This window comes from Paramisgurnus dabryanus, chromosome 2, assembly GCF_030506205.2.
Source record: "Paramisgurnus dabryanus chromosome 2, PD_genome_1.1, whole genome shotgun sequence".
Classification (NCBI taxonomy): Eukaryota; Metazoa; Chordata; class Actinopteri; order Cypriniformes; family Cobitidae; genus Paramisgurnus; species Paramisgurnus dabryanus.
Genome location: NC_133338.1, coordinates 30,656,895 through 30,669,230, shown reverse-complemented (window position 1 = coordinate 30,669,230; position 12,336 = coordinate 30,656,895). Strand labels below are relative to the sequence as shown.

Below are 12,336 nucleotides of genomic sequence, written 5' to 3'. Positions count from 1 at the left end.
CTCTTATTATGTTGGTCAGTTAAATGTTAATTAGATCAAATCCATGTTCAGTAAAATAATTTGATGCAGAAATAATTTAGCTAATAGACCAACTGTATAGTATTGTATACAAGTGTTTAATATCGGTATCGGCCAGAAGTTGTCTGTTTAAATCGGTGTCGGCCCAAAAAAATCCTTTCGGTGCATCCCTAATATTTACACCCTCAGATTCCAGATTTTCAGAGAGGTGTGTATCTCAGCCAAATATTGTCCTATCCTAACACCATAAATTAAAATTAGACAGCTTTTATATGATGTATAAATCTCAATAAAAAAGACTCTTATGATGTTATATGGTCACATACAGTAGCTTCTACTATGCATATTACTGCATGATGTCTTACTGGATTTTAATTAGCATTGCTGTTTCAATTGCTGTCATCCACCACATTATAAAGCATTTGTCTGTTGTCTTAGAATTAATTTCCTTAAACTGCAAATACATGAGAAATTAAACGTCCAGCTGGCTAACACAGAAGTGTTAATCAGTCATATTTATCACAATGGTTCAGTGGATGTAAGTACTCAAATGTGTGTGCTGTGCTCCAACACAAACAGGCAGCACAGGGAGATAAGAGGCTATTTAGGCAGTAATTAGTGAGTGTAAGAGTGAAATGGTGCTGCTGACAGCGGCAGGCTGGTGTGATATTTGCTAGTTCTGTGTTTAAAGGCAGGCTGAGTAAACAGTACAGGGAAGGTCAATATTATTACAAGGAGGTCTTGTAACAGCAACCTATATGAAGGAGAGGAAGGACTGACAGCTGTTTCCCTGTTCACGCCCTCCACAAACTGATCAAACATGACAGGATGTCAGTTCCTACATGTCATGAATGGAGACTTTAAAGCAGAATGATCTCTTAACCGCCTGTTAGAAACAGGTGAAAGAGACAAATATGTGCTTATAGAGAAAAGGAAATGTTATACATTTTAAACTAAACTAACAACATACATTATAATAAAAAGTATTAGGCATATCACAAATAAAATAAATTCTCACGGACAAAATAATCAAGCAATTAATGTTGGGGGTTGGTTGTTATTTGGGGCGGAGATTGTTAGTCTGCGTTATAATAAAGCAAACATAGTCCAATGCTGCCCCCTTCTGAAATTATCATATATTACATCGAAATTGCTTGTGAAAACAAAGCCAATCTCAATCCATAAATTGCTTTGTTTGACCAGTAATACTTATTTTGAATGAGATCAATTTGAGTTTAATTTGGGATTATTTTCAAATGCTTCCTACTGTTATTTAAACACATGCACACTATTTTGTGTTTGAACAAAACAGTTCTGCTATGAAAAGATGTTAAGCTCTCGTTTCATTGTCCCGCTTTACTAGACGCTTAAGTTTGCACAGAAATAAGCAGTTAATCTTCACTAAAGATACTTTCTCAGTGGGAGACTAAAATATACTGTCAAGTGTGTATGCATATGTGTGCTTTTGTCAGCCTGTGTGTTTGAGATTCACAATTTGCTTTGACATTTTTCATCTTCTGCCAACAAAACATAGAATGCTGAGCAAACATCATCAGTCAGAGTGTGTGCACAGCAAACCGTGTGATAAAACACAAACGCACACACAAAACAAACGTGTGCATGGCGACACACGCACACAGCTCAAGTGCATGAGGGCATGTGGGACAGCAGTTAAGTCTATCTGATTAAACTTTTTTGTTTTTAATCCATAATTTTAGATTTAAGTGTCATATTATCATTATCATCACCAAGAAAGTAGTGTATATTTAGCTTTGAAAGGTTTAATTGATTGATTATCTAGTATCCTGTGTTCTTAGTTCTTAGTAGCTAAGGGTAACATATTGTGTTGACCCAAGGACAACAGTTTTGTAAATAAAACCTAACATAAACCCGCATCGATTGTTTAAGTTACTTTCTTCATGAACAGAAGTGCATCTGTTTCACTACACGTTGAAAGATTAATATTAACTTCAGTCTACAGCCGCGGTACAGTGGTTAAAGTAATTATTGATACAGCCGCGGTACAGTTGTGAAAATAAGTGTTATTTACCTTTACAGTACGTCGTTTTATTGATAAATTCATTGAGATTGCAGATGCACTTAGGTAAAGCGCGGCACTGCACGTATGACATCAGCTCCGTGCGTTCTCGCGGTACCTGATGTCATACGCCGATCGGTCTGCGCAGCGCCGTGTGCAGTCGAACTGTACAATTGTATACTTCAGGATAAAATATTTAATAATTGTATGATATAACCCGTAAAATGATTGCTGGTAGATTACTATTAGATATTGCAAGTGTATATAAATTTTTGTTTTATTGTTTGATTTGTTTTTGCTTGATGTTGTATTGTGGTTTTGTAATATTAATTTTTGGGGAGGGCGTTTATAAGCTTTTTGCTTCGGCCCACTCCCTTTGAGCAGAATGGCTACTGCTCAAATAAATAAAAATAAATAAATAAATAGATGTATAGTTTGGACTATATTAGGGTGACTCCTTGAGAAAGCATCAAAGATAAACAAATTTAGCATAAGCTAATCAAATCAAGTTCTCCCTAACTCTTAAATATACGATACATTATTATATAATAAATCCTTTATTTACATCCTGTAAGATAGACATACTGCGCCTTATTACAAATATTTATCACTAACGCCATCTTATTACAAATATTACTATTTTTACAAAGAGTTTAATTGTTAACATGTTTATTACATTAGTTAACAAAAACTATAAACAACTCTTCTACAATATTGTTCTACACGTGTACATATTTTAGATCAAACTTTTTAAAATTACATAAATTGTATTTGTATTAACCAATATTAATATAAATACATACAAATATGTCAGTGTTGTAGTTCATGTTAGCTTATGCATTAACTAATATTGATTATTGAGAAATTATTGTATTATTACCACAGAAAGTGTCGTTCTGCTAACAGGTTGTAGACGGCAGCATACACTCTAAAAAAACAAACGGTGCTATATAGCACCAAAACAATTGCTTTGGATCGTAACGATAGAAGAACCATTTTAGTGCCATATAGCACCGGTGAAGAACCAGTGAAGCACCAGTGAAGCACCAGTGAAGCACCAGTGTAGAACCATATAGGGGCCATATAGCACCACATATGGTTCTACATAGCACTATATGGTTCTACACAGGTGCTTCACTGGTGCTTCACTGGTTCTTCACCGGTGCTATATGGCACTAAAAATGGTTCTTCTATCGTTACGATCCAAAGCAACTGTTTTGGTGCTATATAGCACCGTTTGTTTTTTAGAGTGTATGGTAGACAAAATAACTATTTGCAATCTTTTAATTTATATTCATTTCTCATTTATAGTCATGCAATAAAATCCAGGTCAAGTGTGTAGAAATAAATATTTATTATAAAGAATCTGGGACACAATAAATAGTTTTTGTCTGTTGCAGAACCAATACATGTGAACAGATGGTATGGAAAAAATAATACCTCCCACACACCTCTATGTTATTGTATGAAATATTGTGCAGTTTTCATAGGGAGGAAATGTGTAGCATAAATCATGGTTGGTCACTGCAGACATTAGCTGACAGATGTGCACAGATATTTACTCAGTGGTTTAATGCTGTTAGCTGATTGGTTGAAGTACACTACGTAGGTGAGCATTTAAGTGTGTTTATCTATACATCTTAAAATATAGCCTGTTGAACACACCCTTTCAACAACTTATAATGATCCGAGATTAACAGTCAGTGCCTTTACAGTACTAAAGTACTCTCCCCTGTAGTAATGCATTTACCCAGTCATTACTTATTATCTCAGGTTGCATAGCTTCAGTAACCTTGCAAACCACCTCGGGGTAAATAAATAATGTCCTTATGTAACACATTATCTAGTAAAAATGTCCTAAATACATTTGATTTGGTCATTTAAATACTTGTGCAAGACAGCAATCGATTTTTCTAACACACCCTGTGTGTTGAGAAGGTTTTGTTTCTTGCTTTCATGAAGTACATTTCCTTCTATTAGTGCTTCTGTCTTTGTTGGTTGAGGATCTGGAAAGCAGAGGTAGACTATAAAAGTATATGATCACAAGACTGACGCAGACACAAGCCATAGCAGCTCCAAATGTGTTGCTTAAAGTGATGTCTGGAGCATTGACCAGCAGCATTGACCGTCTCAACACCATGTCAGTTTCAATTGCCTTCATCTGAAAGTGTGTCCCAATAATTCCACACACATGGAACAGCTGATGACTGTGGCCTGTAGGAGTCAAAAGAGAGCCATTCACGTTAATAAAAACAACTCGCTATGAAAGTGTTGAGCAACAGAGACTGTGACTGCCAAAGGCAGCTGTCTTGTAAAGTTGCCAGTAATATTTAACATAGGCTATTGTATAAAAGTAGTCCTTATCAGACTGCTAATGTGATTTCAGATCGGCTTCCAAGAATTCATGTCACATGCAGTATAATGGTTAAAAACTGACCATACTGTATGAGGGAAACTTATCAGACTCTAGGTTACACAAAAATTGGATCGTAGGATTTTGAAATGCTTTTCTACCTCTGTATAATGCAAAAATCGTCCTTTTCAGAAAATTTCTCTCTTTTTTTGGTAAAAGTTGTGTTTAAAATGTTTTTATATTAAAGTTTTCTTTAAATTGGTTTCTGTATTTTCCTTTATTAAAATCCATTTAAAATGCAGTGTGTTGAAGAGTAACTTTTCCTATGAGGTTACAATACTGTATATGGCATGGACCTAATTTAAATTCTAACACTTATAGTGATCCAAATAATGTCTTAATTTTAAAACTGCAAATTGCACACTAAGTTAAATCTCAAATATTTACTGTATGTATTGACCAGTGCCAGCCAGGGTCTACTTTTTCGAGGACACAAGATGCGAACCTCATCAAAACACGTATTTAGCCTGTCGTGTGTATGGCTCGTCATGTCAAAATATGTGCCTGCTGCAGACACTTCAAAGGAGTTTATGATAAAAAGACATGCTCACGGTTGCCAGATACTCGCTTAATCTCATGTGTAATCTGAGTTTAGTGTTACGTAAAAGTCTTTACGTCTACGTAAAAGCGAGTGTTTTGTAAACATGAGTGTCTCTTTTATCATAAACCTTTTTGACGCATGTGCAACAGGCATGTATTTTGACATGACGCATGATGCACATAGGTTCACATGACGCACCGAACACATTTTGATATGACGAGCAACACACGACCAAATAAATTTGCATCCCTTGGAAGAGAAATGCGGCTGACACTGGTAGTGAAACTTTTTTAGAAGCAGCTAATGGCTGTCCCTACCAAAAAAAGGCCGGCTAAAACCAGCTACTACCAACATAAAACCTAAGTCATGCCTGTCTTCAGCTGGTCTTCCAGCTAAGAAACTGGAACCCCTCTAAAACCACCCTGCTACACCAGCACCAGCTAAAACAAAGCTGGAAATAGAGGTATGAGGGGTAATTTTCAGTAGAGGTATGAGTCAGTACTCTATGTACCTATGTAGTCAAAGCATCCAGGTGCCAGTCTCTCGGGTAGATGTGTTGCAAACAGAAATCCAGTAAGGAATGCAAACAGTGTATGTTGAACATGAAGGGAGTTTGCCTCATTATCAGTGCACCCCTCACCAACACACAGAAATAACTAGAAAGACACAACATAACAATAACTAAAAAGGTCAAAGCAGGATGTTTTGCATTTTTACTTATTTAAATTATTATTAATGTAATTAAAATAATTAATTTAAATACATATTATTAATAAGTATTTTAACAAAAAAATTCCACATTTCTAGAATTCAGATTTTTGTTATTTAGTGAAAACATTCGGATCTGATTAAGCTGTCAACTAATTAATTACATTCCGTTTTTTAATCTAGAAACAAATTATTCGATATAAACAGACTTATTGCACAGAAAATGATTGAACTGTTAACAAATAACAGATGATAGACATATAAAATAAATATGTCAATTCTAATACAATTTCATGTGCTGACACCAAGCTTCACTCATACATCTGGGTTTTCTCTGCAAAAACCTGGGTATAGAAACTTACCCTGTAAAAGAGAGGAATGTTGTCAAACAGGTATGGGTAGGCGAAAGCTAGAATTCGCAGCACCTTACTCAACTTCAAGCTCTGTCTCTCGGAGAATCTGGAAAGTAGTGACACCAGTTTATGTTCATGCCTGATAACTAACCTTAGTGATACCATTGGTTTCAGTGCTGTTCCAGTGATCTCTAATGTATTATGCAATTTAGGTAGTAGGCATGGGTTGATTGTTAGACCGGATTTCAGGTATGAGGCAGAAGAAAGAATGCAATTTTTGTTGCATGAAAGAGTTAGAAAGCATTAGAGGATTCTGCGAAATTCGATGTGTTTAAAAGGTTACCTTGCATCGATGTCATGGATATAGTGAAGAAATGGTAAGCCAAGCCTTAGCAAAATAAAGTAAGACAAAAAAGTAAGCAATAAAGCTGCCAAGCTGCCAATCATCAAGCATAAGCTTTTTCCAATAATCACAAATACCTCTTTAGTAGGGGGAGAGCGGGGTAAGTTGTCACACTGTTCATAACTCCAACACTAGAGGCTCTATCTCAAAAATCAAATAGCCACTTTGTGTGAATACTACTTCTATAGTCAACTTTATGTTCCCATGTGGTCAACTATGTTAGGTACGAATTAATTAATGACATTAATGACATGGCTGTTGAATTATAGAAAATAATGCACCAGAGTCAATTATTCCTCTTATACCACGGTTACCACAAAAATCGCTCTGGTGCCTATTTTTAAGAAATATAAAAGGTTAGGTGTGCAGTTTAAAGAACACCCATAGAAAATTTCTGAGCCAATCGGAATAAAGCATTCAACAGGCTTGTGGTATAAGAAAATGTAATGAATACAACATACAGTATGTGCCCAAGACTACCTTCTTTCATTTGGTATGAGATTTATACCATTGTGATGTATGGTGCTCAGTAAATGTTAGACCGTATGAAAAGTGTGACAAACAACTTACCCCGCTCTCCCGTAAAGTGTTGTATTAACAAAGCTAATGTGCAATATATAACGTAATGGTACTTTACCTTGAGTAGCAAGCCGTGCTGGTAGAAAGGATGGTGTTAAATACAGCGATAGGGATGTAGAATTTGTGAAAGGTGCTATTGACCCATGCATCAGGCATAACATATGCAGAGTAGCTGATTGCTGAACCTGTATTAACATGCAATCAGTCATGTAAATGCAAATGAATGTGATGTAAATGATTGGGAATTTAAGTGTGCAAGACTTGATTACAATGATTGAAGTGTGCAAGTCTAATGTGTATGCTTTCATTGTTTGTTGCTTTAAAGAAGCATAAAAATGGAAACTTGAATGCACACATAAATACCAATCATTACAGGTATAGTGTACAGAAACAGGTAAGTTGACTCTACATTACTCATTTTTAGAGCCACATAAAATATATTTAATTTGATTCAGAACATATAGTACTGTAGCCTATATTTGTATTAACTGTCTAATGTATCCGTTTCATGTGTTAATAGGACTTTGATTCTTGAACTGTGAATCTGATCTCTCTTACCAAGGCTGTAGAGACTTAGAGCCCCATAGTCAAAGAAGTAGCAGATATGTCGGGCGCGAGTAGACATGCTGCTGAAGGTATGGGCACAGCTGGAGGCCAGTGGGAACACACAACAGGAAAATAGATAGACCAGCAGAGGCCAGGTATATTCATCATGCCACACATTCTCCATCAACAACACAGACATCAGCTTCCATAGAAAATACCTAAAAGAGAGGGAAATGTTATGATCATAAACATAAATGTTGATACAACATTAATAAATGAAGTTAAATAATAATTGCATGAAATTATCTGCTGGTAGATAAATTAAACTTAAAGGGGACATTTTGCAAGACTTTTTAAAGATGTCAAATAAATCTTTGGTGTCCCCAGAGTACATATGTAAAGTTTTAGCTCAAAATACCAAATAGAAAATTTATTATAGCATGTTAAAAATTTCACTTTGTAGGGAGCAAAAATGTGCCATTTTGGTGTGTGTTTTTTTTAAATGCAAATGAGCTGATCTCTGCACTAAATGGCAGTGCCGTGGTTGGATAGTGTAGATTGAGGGGCGGTATTATCCCTTTCTTACATCACAAGGAGAGTCAGAGACTTTTTCAAATGCTTGCAGGGAATGGTTTACCAAAACTAAGTTACTGTCAGTGGCGGCTGATGAAGACTTTATTCGAGGGCGCTCGATGCAAAGTTTGTCACAACATGTATGTAGCCCGTCATGTATGTGGTTCGTAATTTCAAAATGTGTTCGCCGCGTCAAGTGAACCTATGTGCATCACATGTCTTGTCAAAATAAGTGCCTTCTGCAGATGCGTCTAAAGTGTTTATGATAAAAGAGAATTAGAGTTTACTGTTAAGGGAGTGTCTTGCGTGTATTTTGTGAACGTGAGCGTCTCTTTTATCATAAACCGTTTTGACGAATGTGCAGCAGGCACTTATTTTGACAAAACACGTGATGCACATGGTTCACATGACGCAACAAACACATATTTTGAAAACACGAGCAACACACAGATGAACAGTCATGAGCCTCCGCTGGTTACTGGGTTGTTCTTTTTCACATTTTCTAGGTGGATAGCATCACTGAAAACCCATTAAAGCACTTAAACATTTATTGTCCTGAACACAAATTAAGATATTTTGATTAATGATGGTAAGCAGTAAGCACACAGTTGACAGAACCAATTGATTTCCATAGTAGGAAAAACAAATACTATGGAAGTCAATGGGTACTGTCAACTGTTTGCTTAACATCGTTTATCAAAATATCTTAACATCTTATTAAGACATCTTATACAACTTCAAATTGTAATAGTATATGTAAAAATGAAGATGAAGTGATGTAAAGGTATTGTTCATTGTTATCTCACGATTGTATTTACCATATTCAATGCATTGAACCTTATGGTTTCCTAAATGTTTAACCTGTCTTGACCTGCACTTATTTTGTTACTAGGGATGAATCAAACAAGTACATAGAAACTAACAGAAATACACAAACTACCAGGCCTAAATGGTTTAGCCTACTGGTTAAGCTTGTTTTTTATGCAGATAATCACTGATGCAGATTATAAAGGTTTGAAGAGGAGAAACTTTCCAGAGACGTTTTATGAAGCAAAAGATTTCACAATGAGCATCAGAAGAGGAAAATGTAGCCATAAAAATTTGAAATGAGTTTGCATACTAAATTTAATCTGATGGGTAAATTATTTATTTGATTTCGCCTTGCTTGCGTTCAAATGGAAGTATAAATAAATATTAATCAGGTTACAGATACCAGGTTTTGTCCTTCCATTGATTTACTGTGAGTTGTCTGTGTATTTAACCATAGTGTGCGATCAGAGGATGTCTTAGCTTTGAGATATGGCATGCATTAAATAGAATGGCTGTTGAAAAAGCATTGTTTAAATTGAGCTTTACGCGAAATAAAAATATTAATGTACATCAATCAGAATTGCGAGAGGACTTTAAAAGTTAGGCTCTGCAAATATGTGTTGACAAGTTTAAATGCTTGCTGTACAGTGCAAGTTAACACAACGCTTGGCTGAAATGTGTAACAAAGACAGATGTTTAAAATGACTATGTTTTAGTTCCATTTACAGACCTGCAAGAGATTTATCCTGCAATAAAGGATGACATGAAAAAGCACACAATGCTGCTGGTTTGCCATCAGCTGTCAAAGTCAAAGAACGAACCCAAGTTCTCAGACAAAAAAGTTGTGCCACATCAGCTATACAGAACAATCATGAAAAATCATTCAAAATAAATGCTTACATAAACAAAATCACACTATATTCATGTAGACTGACACGAGTGAAACTATTAGGCAGGCACATGTTTACATTTTGTAAAGACTCATATGAGAATCATGCTGGGAACTCATTAACTGTGATGGTAGACCTGTGATCAGCCAGTCAGGTTTAACCTTCAGGGAGTGGCCCAGTTACCCACCCTGGGTAAAATAAGAATCCACTATGGGGCTTCTTTTGCCCATTTAAATGAGTCTCAGCAAATGGTACACATGTTAATCTAACTGTTGTTGGCATGGGACACAGGCTTGTGAACTCTTTATATCCTATTGTTTTTTAAGTATTATTATGCACTGTATTATGCATAATTTTGCATTATTATGCATAAAGAAAGAAAGATACAGTATAGTTGGATACCATGTGAAGAGTGATTTCATGACAAAGGTTTCACTGTACCATGTTGGTAGAAAATGTGTCCAGACATTGAGGGTTTCATTGGTGAGCTGAAAGAGACTGAGCACACAGTCTGTGGCCGAACTGCGAGGGTGCCGATAACCAGATATAATACTGTCCTCGTGGAATGCCTGCATGGAGACAAGAGATCTTAAAACACAACACAAAACAACACAAAGATGCAAACAGTTGTAGAAGCATCACCATAAACAAGAAAATGTGGCACAGACCATATCTAACTATAGGTAAAATAATAATAATTCACGAAAATGACAGTATGTATCTGGGTACAGACCTTTAAACTGGTGCACATCAGGTTGCAAGGGTAAATAAGGAAAATAACAATAACAACATGATAAAATTGACCTAATTTAATATGAATCTACTTCAAGAATAATTACATCTAGTAATGCGTTTAAATCTCATGATATTAATTCCCAGTTGTTTTGTTAAAGGCGTGAACTTACTTTGGGAACCTGGTGGACGTTGAAGACACGGGGTAGTTTAAAAAGGCTGAACATATTTCCCAGAATAACAGCCCTGACTGCCCGTCTCAGAAGGTAGAGGATAATAAATACAAAATATAAAGACTCTTCCACTCCACCTGATTCAGTGACCGGTATGGTCAACCCCGCCCATATCTTTACACCTACAGAAATCAATCTCTACTATAAACACACCCACACACGTGACACAACACACACTTGACACACCAGTTAGTTTAGGAATCACAAATACTTGTCTAGCAGTACATTGTTTTAGACAGGAAACATCAACACGCACACACCTAAAGCATGTTTTTGTATACAATATACAGGAGATGAGGACAAACACAGACTGAATAAAAAATGCGATATTAAAAACTAGACAGATTTTCATTTTCATTCATTTAATTTCTCTTTTATTCTTTTAATGAAATTGCATTATTTGTACTAGGCACATATAATTCATTTGAATTTTCCTTTACATTTCCATGATCAGAGATGATGGAAGAATAATATTCTTATATTTATCTGCCTCCTTTGGAAAGGTGAAGTGGTCTTATTTCCTCATACCTTGTGCACTTGAGGCGCTCAACAAGTTAAACAAGTTTTTCTGTTAATCTTGAACTCAAGGTAGCTAAGTCACACATTCCTACACAAAAAGATTAATGTTTGTGTCATTATATATTTAGGAAATGTAACTAAGGATTTGGGATCGAAGCTTCTTGTGCTCTCCATAGACACACAGGTCAGGGTGGAGTGCTTTAGCCAGTTTCAGCCATTAGAGGTGAAATTGTGTAATGAATAAAGGGTGTGAAACAACTGAATCACTCTCTCTCTTTCTTTCTTTCTTTCTTAAATTCATAAAGGGTGTAAGAGAACTGAATCACTCGCTCTCTCTTTCTCAAATTCAAATGAGTTTTTAGCATGACTGCTCAGTCTCTCTTTCTTGCTCTCATACACATGCACAGAATAACAATTTGAAACCATCACACACTAGAAGAGAACTTTGTAACAATCCTATACATTTATGAACACAAATGTGGCATTTTTGCTAACTTAAAAGTATTAATACAGTTTAAAAATATCCTTAAAAGGTCATGTTCTTCCTGATCCCATATTTTAAACCCTAGTTAGTGTGTAATGTTGCTATAATAGCATAAATAATACCTGTAAAATGATAAAGCTCAAAGTTCAATGCCAGGTTATACATTTTCTTCAATAGAATTCCTTTTTCAAAGCCTACAGCGAACGGCCGGTTTGGACTACAGCCCTCTACTTCCTTCTTTAATGACGTCAGTAAAACGTTTTTTTTTTTGACCAACCTCCGCCCACAGGAATACATCAGTCACCAGCTTTGGCTCAAATGGCTAAGCTGCTATCGAATCACAACACACTAAACAAACTACACAATCAGAACTCGTTACATATTTTTGAAGGAGGGAATCATAGAACAAGGAAGACATCAGCCTGTTTTGAGGTCAGTGAAAACAGCGCTATACAGATAAGTAAATTGTGTGAAAAATAGCGTAGTTTTTTTTACA

At 35.8% G+C, this 12,336-nt stretch overlaps 1 protein-coding gene across 3 annotated transcripts; it reads right to left on the bottom strand.

Moving 5' to 3' along the window:
- Nucleotides 1-3,391: 3,391 nt before the first annotated feature.
- On the bottom strand, nt 3,392-12,112 carry paqr5b (progestin and adipoQ receptor family member Vb). Of its 3 annotated transcripts, XM_065267795.2 has the most exons (8): nt 10,778-12,112; nt 10,314-10,441; nt 7,612-7,817; nt 7,112-7,238; nt 6,415-6,459; nt 6,081-6,177; nt 5,522-5,666; nt 3,392-4,270 (listed from the first exon to the last, which is right to left on the bottom strand). In XM_065267795.2, exons 1-8 carry the CDS (start codon nt 10,829-10,831, stop codon nt 4,011-4,013), a joined length of 1,062 nt encoding a protein of 353 aa, XP_065123867.1. In that variant the 5' UTR covers nt 10,832-12,112; the 3' UTR covers nt 3,392-4,010. The 3 variants fall into 3 exon arrangements, with proteins under 3 accessions (XP_065123867.1, XP_065123868.1, XP_065123871.1); XM_065267796.2 differs by lacking the exon at nt 6,415-6,459 and having other exon boundaries at nt 10,778-12,111; XM_065267799.2 differs by lacking the exon at nt 10,778-12,112 and having other exon boundaries at nt 10,314-10,748.
- Between the last annotated feature and the right edge of the window lie 224 nt (nt 12,113-12,336).

Bases quoted from the DNA above. Each gene is read 5' to 3' on its own strand.
- paqr5b (XM_065267795.2), bottom strand. From the start codon at position 10,831: ATGTTCAGCCTTTTTAAACTACCCCGTGTCTTCAACGTCCACCAGGTT. The intron at 6,460-7,111 runs GTAAAGTACCAT...TATTTTGCTAAG, and splicing joins AGCACGGCTTGCTACTCAAG to GCTTGGCTTACCATTTCTTC. The intron at 5,667-6,080 runs GTAAGTTTCTAT...GTGTCTTTCTAG, and splicing joins ACATTCCTCTCTTTTACAGG to TTATTTCTGTGTGTTGGTGA.